A 17,587-nucleotide genomic window follows, 5' to 3' on the forward strand; every position below is an offset into this window, starting at 1 on the left:
ACAGTCACACTCCAAACTCCACTATGGCCAAGACCAAAGAGCTGACACCAGAAACAAAATTGTAGACCTGCACCAGGCTGGGAAGACTGAATCTGCAATAGGTAAGCAGCTTGGTGTGAAGAAATCAACTGTGGGAGCAATTATTAGAAAATGGAAGACATACAAGACCACTGATAATCTCCCTCGATCTGGGGCTCCACGCAAGATCTCACCCCGTGGGGTCAAAATGATCACAAGAACGGTGAGCAAAAATCCCAGAACCACACGGGGGGGCCTAGTCAATGACCTGCAGAGAGCTGGGACCAAAGTAACAAAGGCTACCATCAGTAACACACTACGCCGCCAGGGNTACTTAATTGACCGTTTAATGCGACCTTTTATTCATAAACCAGTGGATGTTTGTTTGTTCTAAAGACCGAGAGTGTCTGGACATTGAAGAAGAAATTCTCGGAGGAGACAGGAGGTGAACAATTGACATAATTACCTTGGACAAACTTGAGCAATAGTCAAAATGTCAGTGTGAGGTTTGAGGTGATACCGGTTCTGGTTTCTCGACTGTGGTCTTTGTTTTAACATCTGGACGTGGTCCGACCCTTCTGACTTAGACGTTATCCATTCGTCGAACCACACTTCTTTAGTTGACACCCTCGTTAATAATCTTTTACCTTCTGTATGTTCTGGTGACTATTAGAGGGAGCTAGACCCCGAGGTGCGTTCTAGAGTGGGGCACCCCAGTTTTACTAGTGTTCTTGCCACTCGTTTTTAGGGTCTTGGTGTGCCCCCCCGGATCAGTTACTGGACGTCTCTCGACCCTGTTTTCCACCATAATTTGCAAATAAATTCTTTAAAAATCAGACAATGTGATTTTCTGGATTTTTTTTCTCTCATTTTGTCTCTCATAGTTGAGGTATACCTAGGATGAAAATTACAGGCCTCTCTCATCTTTTTAAGTGGGAGAACTTACACAATTGGTGGCTGACTAAATACTTTTTTGCCCAACTGTATATGTCTGATAAATGCTTTATTTGTAAGCTGAAATCAATATGTAATATGTTAGGGGATAACTCAGCCCGATAACACAATAATTCATCAGTGATTTTTGAACAATGCCCCCTTTGTGACTTGGGTGGTGTGTATGCAGTTTGAAACCCAGTTGACCTGTCACACTTTCAGCTGACCTTGGGTCAAAGTAAAACAGAGAAGAGAGGGCATTGGCGCTCTATTCTGACCAAATAGCCCTGCAAGGGAAGGAAGCTTTGAAAGGCTGCAGGATAGAGTATACAGGCAGGTTTCTCAGTGTAATGGCATTCAAGGAGAACAGTATGAATGGAACAAACACGTTGTCCTCTTTAGCAAACCCAGGGAACCACGGAGAGATCACAAGATGCCTGGAGGAAACATCCTTTATGAGGTCTGCCCTCAAAATAATACAGGAGTGTGGCTCAGTTAGGCATTCAGGCACACATATGAAGACGTGCTTTCTTTGATGACTAAAGTTGAAACAAAGTGTCAACCTTTGATACAGGGAACCAAAGAATTGGCGAATTTATAGCACTGGAAATCGAAAAAAAGAGAACATTTGTGCAGCTTTACCAGGCCGAGTAGTTTGCTAGTTACCTACTTATGTGAAAAGCTTACTTATGAAGCAAGTAACAAGTAATGTGTCACATGAGCCTCTTCCGTAAGTAAACAACATATATTTAGCTCGTAGCCTGTCATGTTTCGTCACAGTGACGTCTCTGACAGCTATAAAGGTCCAAGAAGAATCGGTGGTCTCTTAAACTGGGTTAAACTGACTTAAGTGGTCAGCCACAACAAATGATCTGTGTGCTTTACAACCTTTGTGACCAGTTACTGTCTGCTACTGAAATCATAAATACAGTAATTGACTGTAAATATGCTATTTTACAAGATTTACGTCATTCTTTTAAAAACATGAAAATGATTTATTTCTTCTATTTGACTTTTATGATGTTGTCGGCCTCCATGGAGTGAGTCTTTCTGGGGGTCATATTATATGCTAAAAAGGATGTTAATACTTTTTTATGATCTGAACATTAAACTTACCAACAGCTTCACAATAACCTTTATTATCATCTAATTATTGACAGATGGAAACCCCAAACTAATTAAGATTATGAGATTGACCCCAGGCGTAATTCTTTTTAAAATGTTTACGATAATTATAGTCTGAGTTACTGTTACTACAGACTGCAGGCCTCAGCATGTTTGTGACAATTTAGATCTGTCAAGTTTGAAAGGTGTATCCCTCCTGGGCGGATCTCCTGGCGCCAGAAACATTTGCTCATACATGTTTTTATGGTTCATTTAAGTTTACTTGGGTGTCACACAACAGGAGAAGCACAATACAAATAGATTGAGGCTAATAGTTCCCAAACCATTTTGTATTCTAGGTTTTTTAGCTTTAAGAGTTTTCTACAGGCCAACATTTTTTAACTATAGTCATTATTTTTACAAGAATGAAGGAGAAAGTCTAACAATCGAAACTATCTTGTGAATATTGGCACCAATTAATTAAGGGTTTGTAACTTTTAACTAATGGATTGATCAATATAAGTTATAAGCTATTGATACAAACAGTGTTTGGGTTGCCAGGATGTGAAATGTTTAATCTATTTAGAAATAATTCAGGTATACTCTAAGGTACTCGAAAGGAGGGTCAGGCCGATTGTCGAACCTCAGATTGAGGAGGAACAATGCGGATTCCGTCCTGGTCGTGGAACGACGGATCAGCTTTTTACTCTCGCAAGGATCCTGGAGGGGGCCTGGGAGTACGCTCATCCAGTCTACATGTGTTTTGTAGACTTGGAGAAGGCGTATGACCGGGTTCCCAGGGAGTCACTGTGGGAGGTGCTGCGGGAGTATGGGGTGAGGGGGTCTCTACTCAGGGCCATCCAATCTCTGTACTCCCAAAGCGAGAGCTGTGTCCGGGTCCTCGGCAGTAAGTCGGACCCATTTCAGGTGAGGGTTGGCCTCCGCCAGGGCTGCGCTTTGTCACCAATCCTGTTTGTAATATACATGGATCGGATTTCGAGGCGTAGTCGTGGGGGAGGGGGTCTGCAGTTCGGTGGACTAAGGATTGCACCACTGCTTTTTGCAGATGATGTGGTTCTGATGGCTTCATCGGTCTGCGACCTTCAGCACTCACTGGATCGGTTCGCAACCGAGTGTGAAGCGGCTGGGATGAGGATCAGCACCTCCAAATCTGAGGCCATGGTTCTCAGCAGGAAACCGATGGACTGTCCACTCCAAGTAGGGAATGAGTCCTTACCCCAAGTGAAGGAGTTCAAGTATCTCGGGGTCTTGTTCTCGAGTGAGGGAACAATGGAGCGTGAGATGGGTCGGAGAATCGGAGCAGCGGGAGCGGTACTGCAGTCTCTTTACCGCACCGTTGTGACGAAAAGGGAGCTGAGCCAGAAGGCAAAGCTCTCTGTCTACCGCGCCATTTTCGTTCCTACCCTCACCTATGGTCATGAAGGATGGGTCATGACCGAAAGAACGAGATCGCGGGTACAAGCGGCCGAGATGGGTTTTCTCCGCAGGGTGGCTGGTGTCTCCCTTAGGGATAAGGTGAGAAGTTCGGTCATCCGGGAGGTACTCGGAGTTGAACCGCTCCTCCTTCGCGTCGAAAGGAGCCAGTTGAGGTGGTTCGGGCACCTAGTTAGGATGCCACCTGGGCGCCTCCAGCTGGGAAGAGACCAAGGGGTAGACCTAGAACCAGATGGAGGGATTATATCTCTTCGCTGGCCTGGGAGCGCCTTGGGATCCCCCAGTCAGAGCTGGTTGATGTGGGCAGGGAAAAGAAAGTTTGGGGCTCTCTGCTGGAACTGCTACCTCCGCGACCCGACCACGGATAAGCGGGAGAAGATGGATGGATGGATGGATGAAAAAATGCTATCCGTTACTAAATACTTTGGTTTTTTCAAATTAAAATAGGCCTTTGGCTCTAAAGTTATAAAAGTAAGTCATTAATCAAGATGAAGTATTCAAATTGAATTGGAGGTTATCTTTCTTTCTTTTTTAAGGTTTATTTTTCCTAACTTATAGAAGTAGAATAACAGGAAAGGGGATGTTTGTTCTTATAAATAGCTTTAAAATTATCTGTAAGGTCCTTGTCAATAATAAAGACATTAGCTATATATTTAAAAACATGTAATTAAGGGTTTGCTATAAGACACTGGTAATTGCAATTTGTTTCCCTATTTTTTCTCTTCAGTTGGTTGCTTTTCATTGTCTTAAAACCCAAACTCTGAAATGATTCAATAAAGTTAAATCTCATTGAATCTGATCTAACCTCATGCCACTCAAATGTACTGTATCTTGCCCCCAATGTTTGGTACTAAGGGTTTGTCCCTGTTAGACCTGTCATGATCCAAGCTCCAAGCATCTGGCTCTGCACGCAGGACAATATGCTAAGCTTTGTGGGGAGCTACTATTTGACAGAAATATGACCAGGAGAGAGTTACAGCAAAGCCTTTTGAGGTTGTTATGAACTCCGGCACAGCAGCCAGAGGCAGAGAAGGGGGTTTCATCTCTTCATTTTCTTTTTTAGTATTGCTTTTTATAAGGCTGATAAAAGTGGCTTGAAATCCCAAATATCTAGGAAGAATTGAACATTCCAATCATTCACTTCATAATCGAAAAAATATGTGTTTTGTATAGATGTTTTTGTGAAAGTACATCATAAAGAAACTGAAATACTGAACTGAAATGCATCATGATGAAACTGTTATTTGTTGCCTAGTTTGTTTGTACTCAACTTTAGCTCCGGCTGCAGGAGGGGTGCAGCCGCATAGTGATACACCCGACCAACAAGGATGTGATATCAAGTACCACTGGCAACCAGCACCGGATATACTTTACGAAGTGACAGCATGCAAGCGGTGCCCTTGTCACAGGAAGGCAACAAGGTGAAAGATTTTTGAATCCTTGACTGGCTGCTCCACTCTGTCCAATACCGAGTCAAAACGACGGACATTTTCAGAGCATGAATGTAACCGAGAAGATAAATATGAGCTAAGACTGCATAATTCAAGCCTTGGAGTAAAACAAATTCATGTTTTCTGTTGACTGAGAAAACACATTACAGTGTTTGTTTATGGGTATTGCAACGTGCCGGAACCCCAAACAGGCAGAGCCATTACTGTACACCAATGGCCAATTCATCCCAGGGCTCACATGGTAATTTAGAGCATATGTACACCCCCGACACCTCCGTCCTGCACGCTCCAACACATGGGTAGTTCAGAAATGACCGGAGGTGACCCCTTGGAGGTTTTTCCCTTACCAGCTTCAGAGCCCCAACAGCTAGCTCTATTAAAACTTGAGGTCTTTGGTGTGTTTAGGAAGCAGGACTCGGGCCTCTCCAGAGCCCACACTGCATGGTGACCACATGTTTTCCTCCAAAGAAATAGCTGTACAGTCACACACTGTCAATACCATAAACCCTGTGTAGAGAATAGGTATTTTCAACAGTTTTTTTTAATGCTAATCTTTGTAGGACATTGGACTGTCAAAAGTTGAAAATGATAGGAGAAATGTGTTGATTGTCAGCATGTGCTCAATAAATCAATAGATTGATGAGTCACCAGTTGGTCATATGGATAATGTAACCAACATACTGAAATATAAGGAGTTGGTGTTTCTCTGCTTTATTTCTAAGATAGAATATTGTATGTAATATGAATGTTTGGGTTTTCAGCTTTTAGTCGCCCAACTTGGGATATGAAACATTGGGATGATGAACATTTGTCACTATTTTCTGTAGTCATTTGTAGAGTGTTTAATCAATTCATCTGCCAAATAAGCAGATATGAAATGGACAATGAAAAAAACATTTGCGAGAGGCAGACTCATTGTCAACCCTGATTGAAGTCCAATAGTGTCCAATTCTGAGCATTGGCATTGATATTGATGTTATCTTCAAAGGATGAGACTTGGGTCAAAAATAAGCACTCCACATGAAGCAGAGCCAGTGGTTATATAATATATGGCTCACTAAAGAATACTATGACTGGAAGATGGAAAACTTTAAACAGGCCACTTGCTGAAATCTCACACGGAGAATCGATCAACAGAACAGAGGGTTCCCAATAAAAGCGGCGACTCAGCAGAAACAGACGCTATGCCAGCAGCAATCTGATGTACTGTACGGTAAAGTACAATAGCTCAGTCATTGCATCTGGCAGATGTAGAACCAGTTTATAGTGTTTTATTTCCACTAAGTGTTGCCAGTGTGTGGCTGGCAGAATAACTTGTTGAGCAGCTGAGTGCTGCTCCCAAATGAAAATAATTCCCTTTTTCATTATTATGAGAGGTGACATATTACGTATGATCCTTTTAGTGGACAGTATCTTTGCATATTCTCTTTTATGACATTTGTTTGTTAAGGCATTAATCATAATAGAAAAACAAACAGAAACTTTGAATGTCTCGGTATAACCTGATTATCTGGCTTATCTAGAGGTGATTTGTTTCCGATTCATCAAAAAAGAAAGAAGCTATTATAAGTGTATTATTTAATTACTATATGTCACATTTTGTAAACTGATCAGTAATACATTTATAAAATGAGAAATACATCTAAATTATCTTGATACTTTGATATGTTTTAAGGGCTCTTTGACAAAGTAACATTTTGTTCATTTTATATGGAAGTAAACTAATTTCCCCTGCCCTTTCACACTTTGCTAATACAAAAAGCCAATTGTAAATTGTGTAACTGTCCTGTGATTTGGATCCACTCCAAATTTAAGGGGTTCCTCCAAGTTTCATGAAAACGGCTTTTAACCGTAATCCTTCTGTTGAACAAACAAACCCAACTGAAAACATGATAGGCAGAGGTGATACAAATAAGCTACATATCAATGGAAAACATGATATAAGAAATTAGTACATTGATAAACTCAAATGTAAAAAGTTAGCAAAACTAAAGGAATGACCTTGAGCAACATTAGTTATTTGACACTTTAAACTGTGAGGTGAAATAACTTACATTCTTGGAGCATTGGACAAGTTTGTACCGTCCAACAATCTGTTTTCTCGACCCTTTCATCCTGTTAGGGTCACTGCAGCCCCTCCAGCATGGATGTCATGTCGGAAAAACACATTCGAGCTTGCCTTCACAATTATGCGTGATTTTGTTTCCAACAGAAACGTACAAACACACCAAACAGCCCCAGGCTCCAGAACTGGAAGCCACACATGCTGCCCCAGCTTGTCCCTACAGTATCCACCCTCAATAAGTCACTAACATACAATCAACAGCTGCCAATAAGTCACTGTTATCTAGCATGAGTAAATGTAGGCCTCCTTCACTTTCCCCTCAGAGAACATTGGCAGGCCGTGATAAGTTGGATCTCGCTGCACCCTGCAAGGGAAGACAGTGTTGATGTTGGCTACATTGTCGCTGATAGGAGCCCCCAGCTTGTGTTATGTCACTGAACACTAGCCACATTCAGATACAGGTTACACAGCCAGGCTAGTTTGAGGCCCAGACGAGCTAAAGCAGGGAGGCAACAGAAATGCTTTTGCTTTGTTGTTTACCTCGTAACCACAAATTAGCCATACATATTCTCAACAAAAAAAAAGAAAAACTATTTTTCTGTATGTATGCATCCAAAATATTGGCTCCTGGGTATTTGTGTATGGACTCAAGCCAATCTTGCATTAAGCATGGCCTACATAGACACTGATATTGGTGGAAATACAGGAGGCATGGAGCATGGTGAGACTGCTTAAATGGAGCATGGTTAAACAATGTGCGTTGGTTTAGGTTTACAAATGAAACATGGGGGTATAAAAGTGTCTGGGTGTCTGCTGGAAGAAACAGTTTTGGAGCTGCCCTTCAATAAGATGAGATCTTATGCAATGATTGCTCTTTAAAGAGGGCTCATCAAAAGGGATCAGTCCTTCAGTGCAGTCATTCTCATTAGTTACTAAAGAAATTGGTTGTGCTGGAAAGAGGCTACCGGTAGTACATGTAGTTGTGATTCAATATCTTATATCTCATGCAGTTATGAGGCAGCAATAAAGAATGACATGCAGTAGGAAGTACACATTATAAACTCTTTATCTAGAATGACTGGAAGTAGGTTCAGACCAAACAATGGCCCATCCATATTTTATGACCTCTACATTTCCATCAAAGCCTAGTTTATGTTGCCTATGGCACCTGAGAGCCTATGGGGAGAGGGTTGCTAGGTACCGCATCGAAGAGTTTAGAGCAGATCGGCTTTAAAGATCTAAAGATGCAATCCCAACAGTTTCTAAATAACTGTAAAATGTGGGATACAATCAGCCTGATATTAGATGAAGCCATTTTGTTTCACTGTTTATCTGTATGTGCTCTATCGGAGTTGAAATTAGTATGTGAAGGAACTAATTGATTACTATTAGAATCAATTTTTAACACAACAGAAAAACAGCGACAGTTAAAAGAAAGGAAAGTATATTTTTTTAAATCACTGGGACGATAAAGAATGTAAAAAATGAGTGTTACCGATAAAGGCATATGAGTCAGAAAATGTTGCAGCACATCGTGAGAAGATAGAACTCAGTTCAGAACATACATTTAATACATTTGGACCCAGACTCATGAGTACAATATGTTCTAAAACGTAGAGTGTTCTGTAAACCTGTGATTAAACAGATTTATTTACATTTGTTTGTATTCACTGGGCATGTGTAGATTAGATAAGGAAGGACAGCAAGGTCATCCAAAATGTCTCGATTTTTTTGCAAAGTGAAAGGGTGTGCCCATGTGTTAGTTGCATACAAATAAATGCATACATCCACAAAAACGATACCGGGAAAGGTGTTTTATACCGATTGTATAGAAGTCTATGAGAAAATGACCCTACATCGCACTTGATTTATTACCTTAGCAAACATCGTAAACATGACTTTCTGTTCTTAATGGCTATAGTTTCAGGCCTTCTTTATTACAGCATGATGTACATGTTGCAAATGACAGTCGTACTTAGAATAAACTAGTAGTAAAGCATGTGTACTGTACATTTCGAATCACAGGTGGTTGCCATGGTACTGTCCGATTCTGGCGACTTTGTTTTAGTTTGATCTACTTTACCCTTTCAAAAGCGTCCAAATGTCCCCTTGCTATATCTTGTCTGGGCTGGATACCAATAATAATCAAGAATATAATAGTAAAGAGTAACAACCCACTATTTTGAGCAGTGTTTAAACCAAACCCAAGACTGGTAATTTTCAGGAACGAGACATGTTATTTGTGTACATTATACATACTATATAGCCTATGTATTACATAATTTCCCTCATGTTAATGTTGACCTGAGGAGGACCTATACAAACACTGCTAATATAAGCTTAAGGAAGCTATGATTATTTTTCTATTGTGTTACAATCTAAATATAAGTTTGCAGATTGTATAAGCAGTGACGTGACATATTTATTGTCCTGGGTGAGCTTTGTTATTGAATGTCATGGAAGAATTTAAATGCATTGTTTACTTTTTGAATACGAACACAAAACGTTCCTGTGGACACTGCCCTGTCAAACGTGTGTTCAGTGTAACAACACTGGCAATATAATGCAAACAGGTAACTTCCTTAGAGCATCTCTGTTTAAAATAAGACTCATTTAAGTGATGATCTGTAAGTGTGAATCATGTAAAACAGATGTAAAGCCCCCCTGCATAGTGAACAACTGATTTTACCTTTTTGCAGGTTACAGCTCTGACTCAGTAACACATAGTTAAAACAGCTTAAGGAATTTCTACCTGACTTGTAATGACGCACCTTCAGCTGCTGCTCCGTCAACATTACGGAGGTGATTGTGTTTAGCCACCAACAGCCAGCCTTTGTGTTCATTTTAAGCAATCGGGGCGCATGGAGAGCTGATTTCAGTTTAAAAATGCGACCAGCTGAGTTTGTGTCTTTGAGGTTAACTTATCACAACAGGAACCATATCAACAATGACTACCATTAAGCTTATCAGGAGCGATTCAGGAGCTTAAATGGGCTCATGTCTAGAGTCAAGAGATGAAATAGCATGCTTATTTCCAGTATGGCCCCCAGCTAAATACCTGCAACACAATTTTCTATCCACAAAAGTTAAAAGCAAGTGGTTCAGAGGTTACTTCACAGATATTGATGGCCCCTTGCCTGTGTTTGAATTGGGGCTTTAAATTAGAAAACACAGAGCAGATAAGGACATATCTGTCTCAGAGCCTGGGAGTGATTCTCTTTCTGCTTTCCCCAAACAGACACCTGTTGTCTGAACTGACAGGTGGGCTCTTGAAGCAGAAGTCCCATCCTGCTGATGTGTGAAACTGAGCCCTGGGGGCGGATCCACTTCACCCTGTATAATCCATGAGTGTCTATGGGCCTCCTGCAGAGCTCTAAATGCAGGACAAAGACTACCTTGTAGATATTGAGTAAGATGCTCTGTCATGGGCAGCACTGCCTCAGGACAACTACGAATGTCTTTAAGATTAGACTAATCGGAGTAAAAGTGATATTGACACTGGCTATGCAGTCCAATATCAGTAGCACAGCGTTCAAAGGGCTCAACTTTGCTTCTAAGGAGGCTCACATGGGTTATGATACCAATGAATGTCACACAAAACAGCAAATGTTAGGATGTTAAATCTTTAAATCCTCTATTGTGCTATCAAACCAGCAAGAGACATAGCACCTGCTACCGAGGCTGGTTGGTCGTGTATGCCATACATACACAAAAACACCTCTGTATGTTTTCATGTGAGAGGATAGACAGAAATAGTGTGATGTAATTGGTCTTTCTTACTTGTGATGTTTGCATGCTAAATGTAACATTAGCTCTGAGATCTCATAGTCCAGCCTAACAATATGGAAACAATCCAATGGAAGTATTATCAAACACAAATACTGTTGGCAGATCGTCAGACCTGAACTGAAATGATATATCGCCTCTTAGGTAATTCTTAGTTTGGCACTTGAGGTGTCCGTCCTGAGAGCCAGCCTTGGTGTCATTGGTTGTTAATGAAAACAGAGATTAGAGGGGATCATGGCGGGCAGAGTGGTGCAGTCGGTGCTCGCTGCTGACAGGATGACCTGGGTTACCGTGAACGGGCCTGACACAGCCCAACTCAAGGTCAAAAGGGAGTAATAATCAGTAGATAAACTGCTTCACATCTACTCTGGTGACCTGAGGAGGGGATTAGAGCTGAGTGGGGGAGGGAAGGGCAAGTAGGGAAAGTATCAGCCTGTATACCTGAGATGGGTCTGTGGCTTGATATACTGCAGTGTGAACTCGTAACTTGTCACCTCCTAAATGTGTCTTTAATTGGATCATTCATGTATAGTTTAGTTGGAGCTACTGCAACACCTGCATGTCCCCTCTTGTAACCAATACAGGTTAATATCTTTCCTTATTTTATCATCTCCAGTGTAACTAAATGCAGCCTCGGTGTGGAAGTGTACACAAAGGAAATACAATAATTTTATATTGCCTTTATACCTGTAACCCTCCCAGCCAATGATGAACTTGATGAACTTTTGAATGCACACATATCCATTCAAATGAGCAACTTCAAAGATTAATTGAGAGTTTACAGTGAAAAATTAAAGAAACCATCCTACCTGTAGCTCACACCATGCAACCTCCACTGTTGTCTCCGTGTCCAGTCCTTTATAGACCGTCTTGAAAGACCCCCTCCCAATCTCTATGTTGAATTTGAGATATCTTCCATCGGGTGAGGTCGCCACCGCTTTGGTCTCCACGTCCTCTTTCTCATCCCGCTCCAACTGAGCATCAAACGCGATCTGTAATGAGATCTTGAGCTGTTTGTTGTGAAGTTCATTTTCAGACTCCGAGCTGCCAGCGTCCCGAACCCTGGATCTCGGCTCGGGGTCCCAGTTTCCAGTGAGAGAGCCAGCGTCTGGCCTCTGGCTGCTGGGGGGCGTGTTGGAGCTGGTGCCCGGGCTGGAAACAGGAGAAGGCGACCGCGGGAACTCTTCAGTTTTCTCATCCTCCACTCTGGACTCGAGCAGTATAGGGATATTCTCAGCTGACCAGGACAAGGCTTTGGAAAGCACGCCACTGTACAGAGGAGAATCAATGTCCATGGTAATTTTCTGCAGCCCATAAGAGTTTCTCCGTGCGCCCAAAGCGCGCGTCCTCAGCACGGATGGGACCCGGGTTAAGCAGTCGTCGTTCATATCCACAGAGAGGCCCGGGAAACCGCGTCCTGCTATCTCAACCTGTGCATGTGACATTGTAGCAGACTCAACGCCTTCTAGATTTAGAGCCTAAAAGTGGAGATGGCACCGGGACAAAAGAGTCGTTACACTAACTTTCCCATGATGTCAGAGGTTTAAGACAAACACCGGTTATAAAATGACTAACAATACAAGATCCAACATGGATGTGTTTACTATATTACCTGTATCTATTTAGAATATCTCTTTAAAAACACAAGAAGTATGAAAAATGTACTTACTCATCGCTGCCGATGCGTAAAAACAATTCGCTTGTAGGAATTGCGCACATAAAAGCAGATTAACGCATAGTTCCTATCAAATAATCCGAGTTGTCCTCTTCTCTTCACAAAGTCCTCAGCCATAACCTGCGCTGGAAGGACGGCGCTGCCTATATCAACAGTGCTCCGGAGGGCCGTGCGTCCTGTGTGCTCCCAGTGCGCGCTCCCGACTCCGCCCCTCGCAGCTTTGACGCTCTAATGAGACTATCATCAGGGAGTAATTACAGTAGAAAGGTTTGCAAACTAGAGTTAGTTAAAACCCAAACATTTAATCAGCAAGTTTTGTTTTTCATTTTACGCGTAGTTGGTTTCCATTAACTCTTTGTGACACTTTATAAAATCTAATTGTTGGTCATATGCAAGTTAAAAGCAGGGCCGTGCTTTTGAGAGGATCTACTATCTACATGTCCTTGTACTGACAGGGTCTCTTCACACTGTACAGAACAGGATATCTCCTCTTCTAATTGGCCACTGATCACAGCTTCAGTTTCTCTGAATTACGTTACAACCGGTCATTTTACGCCAGGCTAAACTCAGTCTGACTTCACGTAATTAACCTGAATGAGAGAGATAGCCCTAGGAAGATTATAAATAGACATTTGGTCAAACTGATGGAACAGCTAAACATCTATTTTTAGGAATGTGAGTCCTCATTGAGATTCTTACTCAAAGACACTCAAACCAGGTTATAAAATTAAGATGGATGATATTAAACTATAAAAAAAACTTGATTCATTTTACCGGGGACATTGAACATTTTAGTCTACGTTTACATAACGTTTTAGGACCTTTACATTTCTCCAAATTACAAACAATATGCTCATATCCTTGATATTCTAGAGGAATTGTCTGAAAATACATTTGATTTCGTTGCCTATCTTCAAGGTATTTTAAAATACTTTATTTTTTTCGTCCGCTTTTTATTAATATATATACACACATTTATTTATTATTTTACATTTACCTTATCTCCTGCATCTTTACTGAATGTAGCATCCGATTTAAAATGGATTTGAGCAAATAATGTTATCTTTATTTCATTATGACGCCTCACTTTTTTTTACTTATATTACGTCACATGTTGTCATGTGTTGATTTTTTATGCTGAATAATTAGGAAAATACTGAATATAAGATGAAGTTGGATGTGGACAAAGTGCAGTGTGAGCCTAACCTGCAGGGGGGGCCAAACCGCTGCTGCAACAGGACACCTTTATCAGCCAAGGCCACACTGTGCCCCACCTGCACAGACACACACTGACTGTTATCAGAAACACACAGGATTCCTTGGAGCTGTATCCTCCCCACAGGCGGAAATGCACAGCACATGCTGCAGGCAGAGAGTAGATCATAACACGTCTGCACACTGTGGGTCACTGTTTACATTATCAATCATCATGTGTACACACAACAGCTAAGACCCCCGGATCACTTAAAGAAGCAAAAAAGGAAGCACATTTAGCAAATTTCTAATTTATTTTCCTACAGGATATGAAAAAAAAGAAAGTTGAATATAGACAGAGAGAGAGTAGAACAGGAGTGTCACAGTAGCTATAACAGCACAGTAAGAGGATGACAGTAATCTGTTCATAAAGTCCACTATTATTACACCCAGTCAGCCAGGAGTGGTGGTCCGAGTCTATGGTGTTCCTCTTCTGGAAGCATGTGTTCTCTAAATAAAAAGTCCCCCTGGTGTTGCATTCTGGGATGGCTTTGGGACGTCTCGTTGGAACAACAGAAGATCAAAAAACGTCCAGATCCAATTATACAGAAAATTAGGGGGGAAATCAGGGTAAAACTAGACATATTTACATTAAAGAGAGTAAAGTACAGCTTGTGGGGAGAGATTTGCCCAGGAGTATCAGACATGATATTATTTAGTCCCTTAAAAGGCCCATTGCAAGTTTAAATGGCAAAAATATTACCTGTGACTTCTTTAAAAGTGTTGTCACCTTAAATTCCCTTCTCCCGAAACACTTAGATATAACATTGGTTGTCTTTCAATAAGAAAAAGGCTTTGAACAAACCTAAAGGCAACATTATCTGCAGCACAAAGCATCCTCTGAGCATTGAGGAGTAGTTTGTGTGGCCCTCAATGGCTCATTCTTAGTATTTGCCTATGAGGTACAGTATGAGGGCTCCCAGACAAAGTGTTTGTGTGATTCCAGCACCGTTTCAGAAGAATTTCACACCCTTCCCATCATCCATGGTGATGATCTCTGCTTTGCCGTCCGTCTGTAACGCCTGCAAGGAGCGCAGCAGCATCCACTCTTCTAAACTGTGGAACTCTGGAGGAACACATCATGGTTATTATCAGGAGGTAGAAGGAGAAAAATGTGACTAACATTTCAGGGCTAGTATTAAAAAGAGGTCAAGCAATTAAAAAAAAGAATGAAACATTTATAAAAAAGGAGTGGAGTAAACACATACTTCTCACTAAAACTGAAACAAAAGCTTTTTTTATTTGTACTTTTCAGATATGCTTTAAAAATGTTTAACTGATTCTGCAAAGTCTCATTATGCATACTTCACATTATGGCATTATATTTCAATACAGTATCTAAATCAATTAGAACAAAACGTATTGAAGCTGCTTCATGTCAATATTAGAAATGGCACCATACCTTCGCCTTCCGTGTCATCACCGTTAGCCAACTCATAAAGTGTAAACACAGAGTTGACCATCCCGTTTTTGGAGACCTAAAACATTAAACAACAGAATGAGGATGGCTGAAATGAAAAGTTGTTTTTGTTTCAGAGGGATGAGATCTGGAGCACACGGTCATAGATATAGCTTCTAATAACGTGAAGCAAAGAATGTTTCGAAAAACTCAAAGTTTTCATCAGACATAAAGAAAACTAGGGCTTCTCCCGGTAAATCAACCAGCTGGGACTTCTTACCGTTGTGACTTCTTTATATCACAAAACAGGCGATATTCCACCATTTGACTTATCCATCCCGCACCATTTATATAGCCTTCCAAAGCCTGTGTTCAATACAAACTTATAAGACATACTGCAACATCAGCAGCCTCTTATGCTGTGTAACTCAGTATTAATTGCAAGTACTAATACACAACTGTTTGTAGTAATTTACATGTTATATATTGAAGTACAATATGCACATATTTAGTTTACTATGTGTTTATACATATTTTTTCTATACATATTTAGTTCAACCTCTTTTTCCTACAAATATGTTTATTACAATTTATTTATTTTTGTTTATCATTTTATTACACATTTTTACTTAAACTTATTGTGTTTATCGAACTTTTTTTATTACATATATTTTTTTCTTTTGATATCGTTTTAAAGAGAAACTGTAATGAAACCCAATTTCCCCCAGGAAAAGTACAGTAGTCTGATTGTAATTCAAAGTGTCTTTAAAATTTGCCCTATAAAAAGGTTTATTATATTATTTATTTCTAAAAAGGATAAGTCATTTTGTTGACATTTGAACACTAGGTTGTCAAAAATCCTCAAAGTCATTCAAAGATACTGTAGGGGAAATGTATTTAGACTTAAGGCACCAAATGTGTGTTAGTTTCGGTTGAATTTGGGCTTAGAATTCTTCTTCTTGAGTGCATATAAAGAGCCAATTTAAAATCTGGTTATGCATGGGCAAGAAATCAGCTGGAGAAAAATCCTCTTAGGGAAACTTAGTCTCTCATTTATATGACATTTAAGAAATCAGATTACTGCAGAGAGCTGCCAAGTCATTTCAAAGGCTCAGCACACTGACTGGAGAGAGTGCTTTTTTTGGTCCTTTTTCAGTTTCCATGCTCTGACAGCAAGAACTGACACTCCTTTCCAATTTACCTCTTATTGCTTTAGAGAACATTTTCTTCTTCCCATTACCCTTCATCAGTTCCACAGATATACAGTTTCACAGACAGAACAGTCTGTCTTCAGTTTTGATGACTCACCCACTGGTATATTAATTTTCCCCATTCCTCCGGTCGTCTCCACATGACTAAACACCGAGACTTGTTTTTGTCCAGCCACTCCAGGTTCCCTGAGTTCAGACGATAAAAGGATTCAAATGTATTATTGTTGAAATGAATTCAAAGCTCGGCAGTGAGATAAGTACTCTTAATCAACATTGTGCGAACAAATTGTACCTTTTTTACTCAACTGCTCAAAAACAACTTGAATTGCTTCCATTGACAGTTTTCCTGAAAATCAGTTAAGGCCAAAGAGAAAAAGTAACAAATGTACAGGTCTGAAATTCAAATGTATTGTTCTTAGCGTATAAATGTCCTAACACTGCCTCATTCACATGGGAATATATTTATAAATATAGTTGTTATGCTCATATGGTTCATTGTCACTGTATTTGCTTTTATCTTTTAAGGTCTCTGGTTAAAGAAAAAAAAAAAAGATATAATATAAAGGACTGTCTCAGAAAATTAGAATATTGTGATAAAGTTCTTTATTTTCTGTAATGCAATTAAAAAAACAAAAATGTCATACATTCTGGATTCATTACAAATCAACTGAAATATTGCAAGCCTTTTATTATTTTAATATTGCTGATTATGGCATACAGCTTAAGAAAACTCAAATATCCTATCTCTAAATATTAGAATATCATGAAAAAGTATACTAGTAGGGTGTTCAACGAATCACTTGAATCGTCTAATTAACTCGAAACACCTGCAAGGGTTTTCTGAGCCTTGAAAAACACTCAGCTTGGTTCAGTAAACTAAATCACAAGTATGGGGAAGACTGCTGATCTGACTGCTGTCCAGAGGACCGTCATTGACACCCTCCATCAGGAGGGTAAGACACAAAAAGAAATTTCTCAAAGAGCAAGCTGTTCACAGAGTGCAGTTTCAAAGCACATCCACAAAAAGTCTGTTGGAAGGGGGAAATGTGGCAGGAAACGCTGCACAACCAAGAGAGATGACCGCAGCCTTAACAGCATTGTGAAGAAGAGTCGCTTCCAGAATTTGGGGGAGCTTCAAAGACAGTGGACTGAAGCTGGAGTCCAGGTATCAAAAGTCACTGTTCACAGACGTGTCCGGGAAGTGGGCTACAATAGCCGTATTCCCATGGTCAAGCC

At 40.5% G+C, this 17,587-nt stretch overlaps 2 protein-coding genes across 4 annotated transcripts in view; both read right to left on the minus strand.

Moving 5' to 3' along the window:
• The window catches only part of wnk4a (WNK lysine deficient protein kinase 4a), a 45,749-nt gene extending 33,076 nt beyond the window's left edge, over window positions 1-12,673 (minus strand). For 2 of the 3 annotated variants that reach the window (XM_010783521.1, XM_010783514.1), the window contains exons 1-2: window positions 12,482-12,673; window positions 11,622-12,290 (exon numbers count right to left, since the gene is read on the minus strand). In XM_010783521.1, the coding sequence (XP_010781823.1) occupies window positions 11,622-12,257 (636 nt within the window). In that variant the 5' untranslated portion in view covers window positions 12,258-12,290; window positions 12,482-12,673. Of the gene's footprint in view, window positions 1-7,015; window positions 7,113-11,621; window positions 12,291-12,481 lie in introns of those variants that run through there. The other variant, XM_010783527.1, reaches the window with a different exon arrangement.
• A 1,303-nt stretch (window positions 12,674-13,976) lies between these two features.
• Window positions 13,977-17,587, minus strand: part of vps25 (vacuolar protein sorting 25 homolog) — an 11,942-nt gene continuing 8,331 nt past the window's right edge. Inside the window, exons 3-6 of the mRNA XM_010783558.1 lie at window positions 16,644-16,697; window positions 16,449-16,537; window positions 15,144-15,219; window positions 13,977-14,807 (exon numbers count right to left, since the gene is read on the minus strand). Coding sequence (XP_010781860.1) covers window positions 14,695-14,807; window positions 15,144-15,219; window positions 16,449-16,537; window positions 16,644-16,697 — 332 coding nt within the window. The 3' untranslated portion in view covers window positions 13,977-14,694. The remainder of the gene's footprint in view (window positions 14,808-15,143; window positions 15,220-16,448; window positions 16,538-16,643; window positions 16,698-17,587) is intronic.

This window comes from Notothenia coriiceps, unplaced genomic scaffold, assembly GCF_000735185.1.
Source record: "Notothenia coriiceps isolate Sejong01 unplaced genomic scaffold, NC01 NC01_scaffold00000664, whole genome shotgun sequence".
Taxonomy (NCBI): domain Eukaryota; kingdom Metazoa; phylum Chordata; class Actinopteri; order Perciformes; family Nototheniidae; genus Notothenia; species Notothenia coriiceps.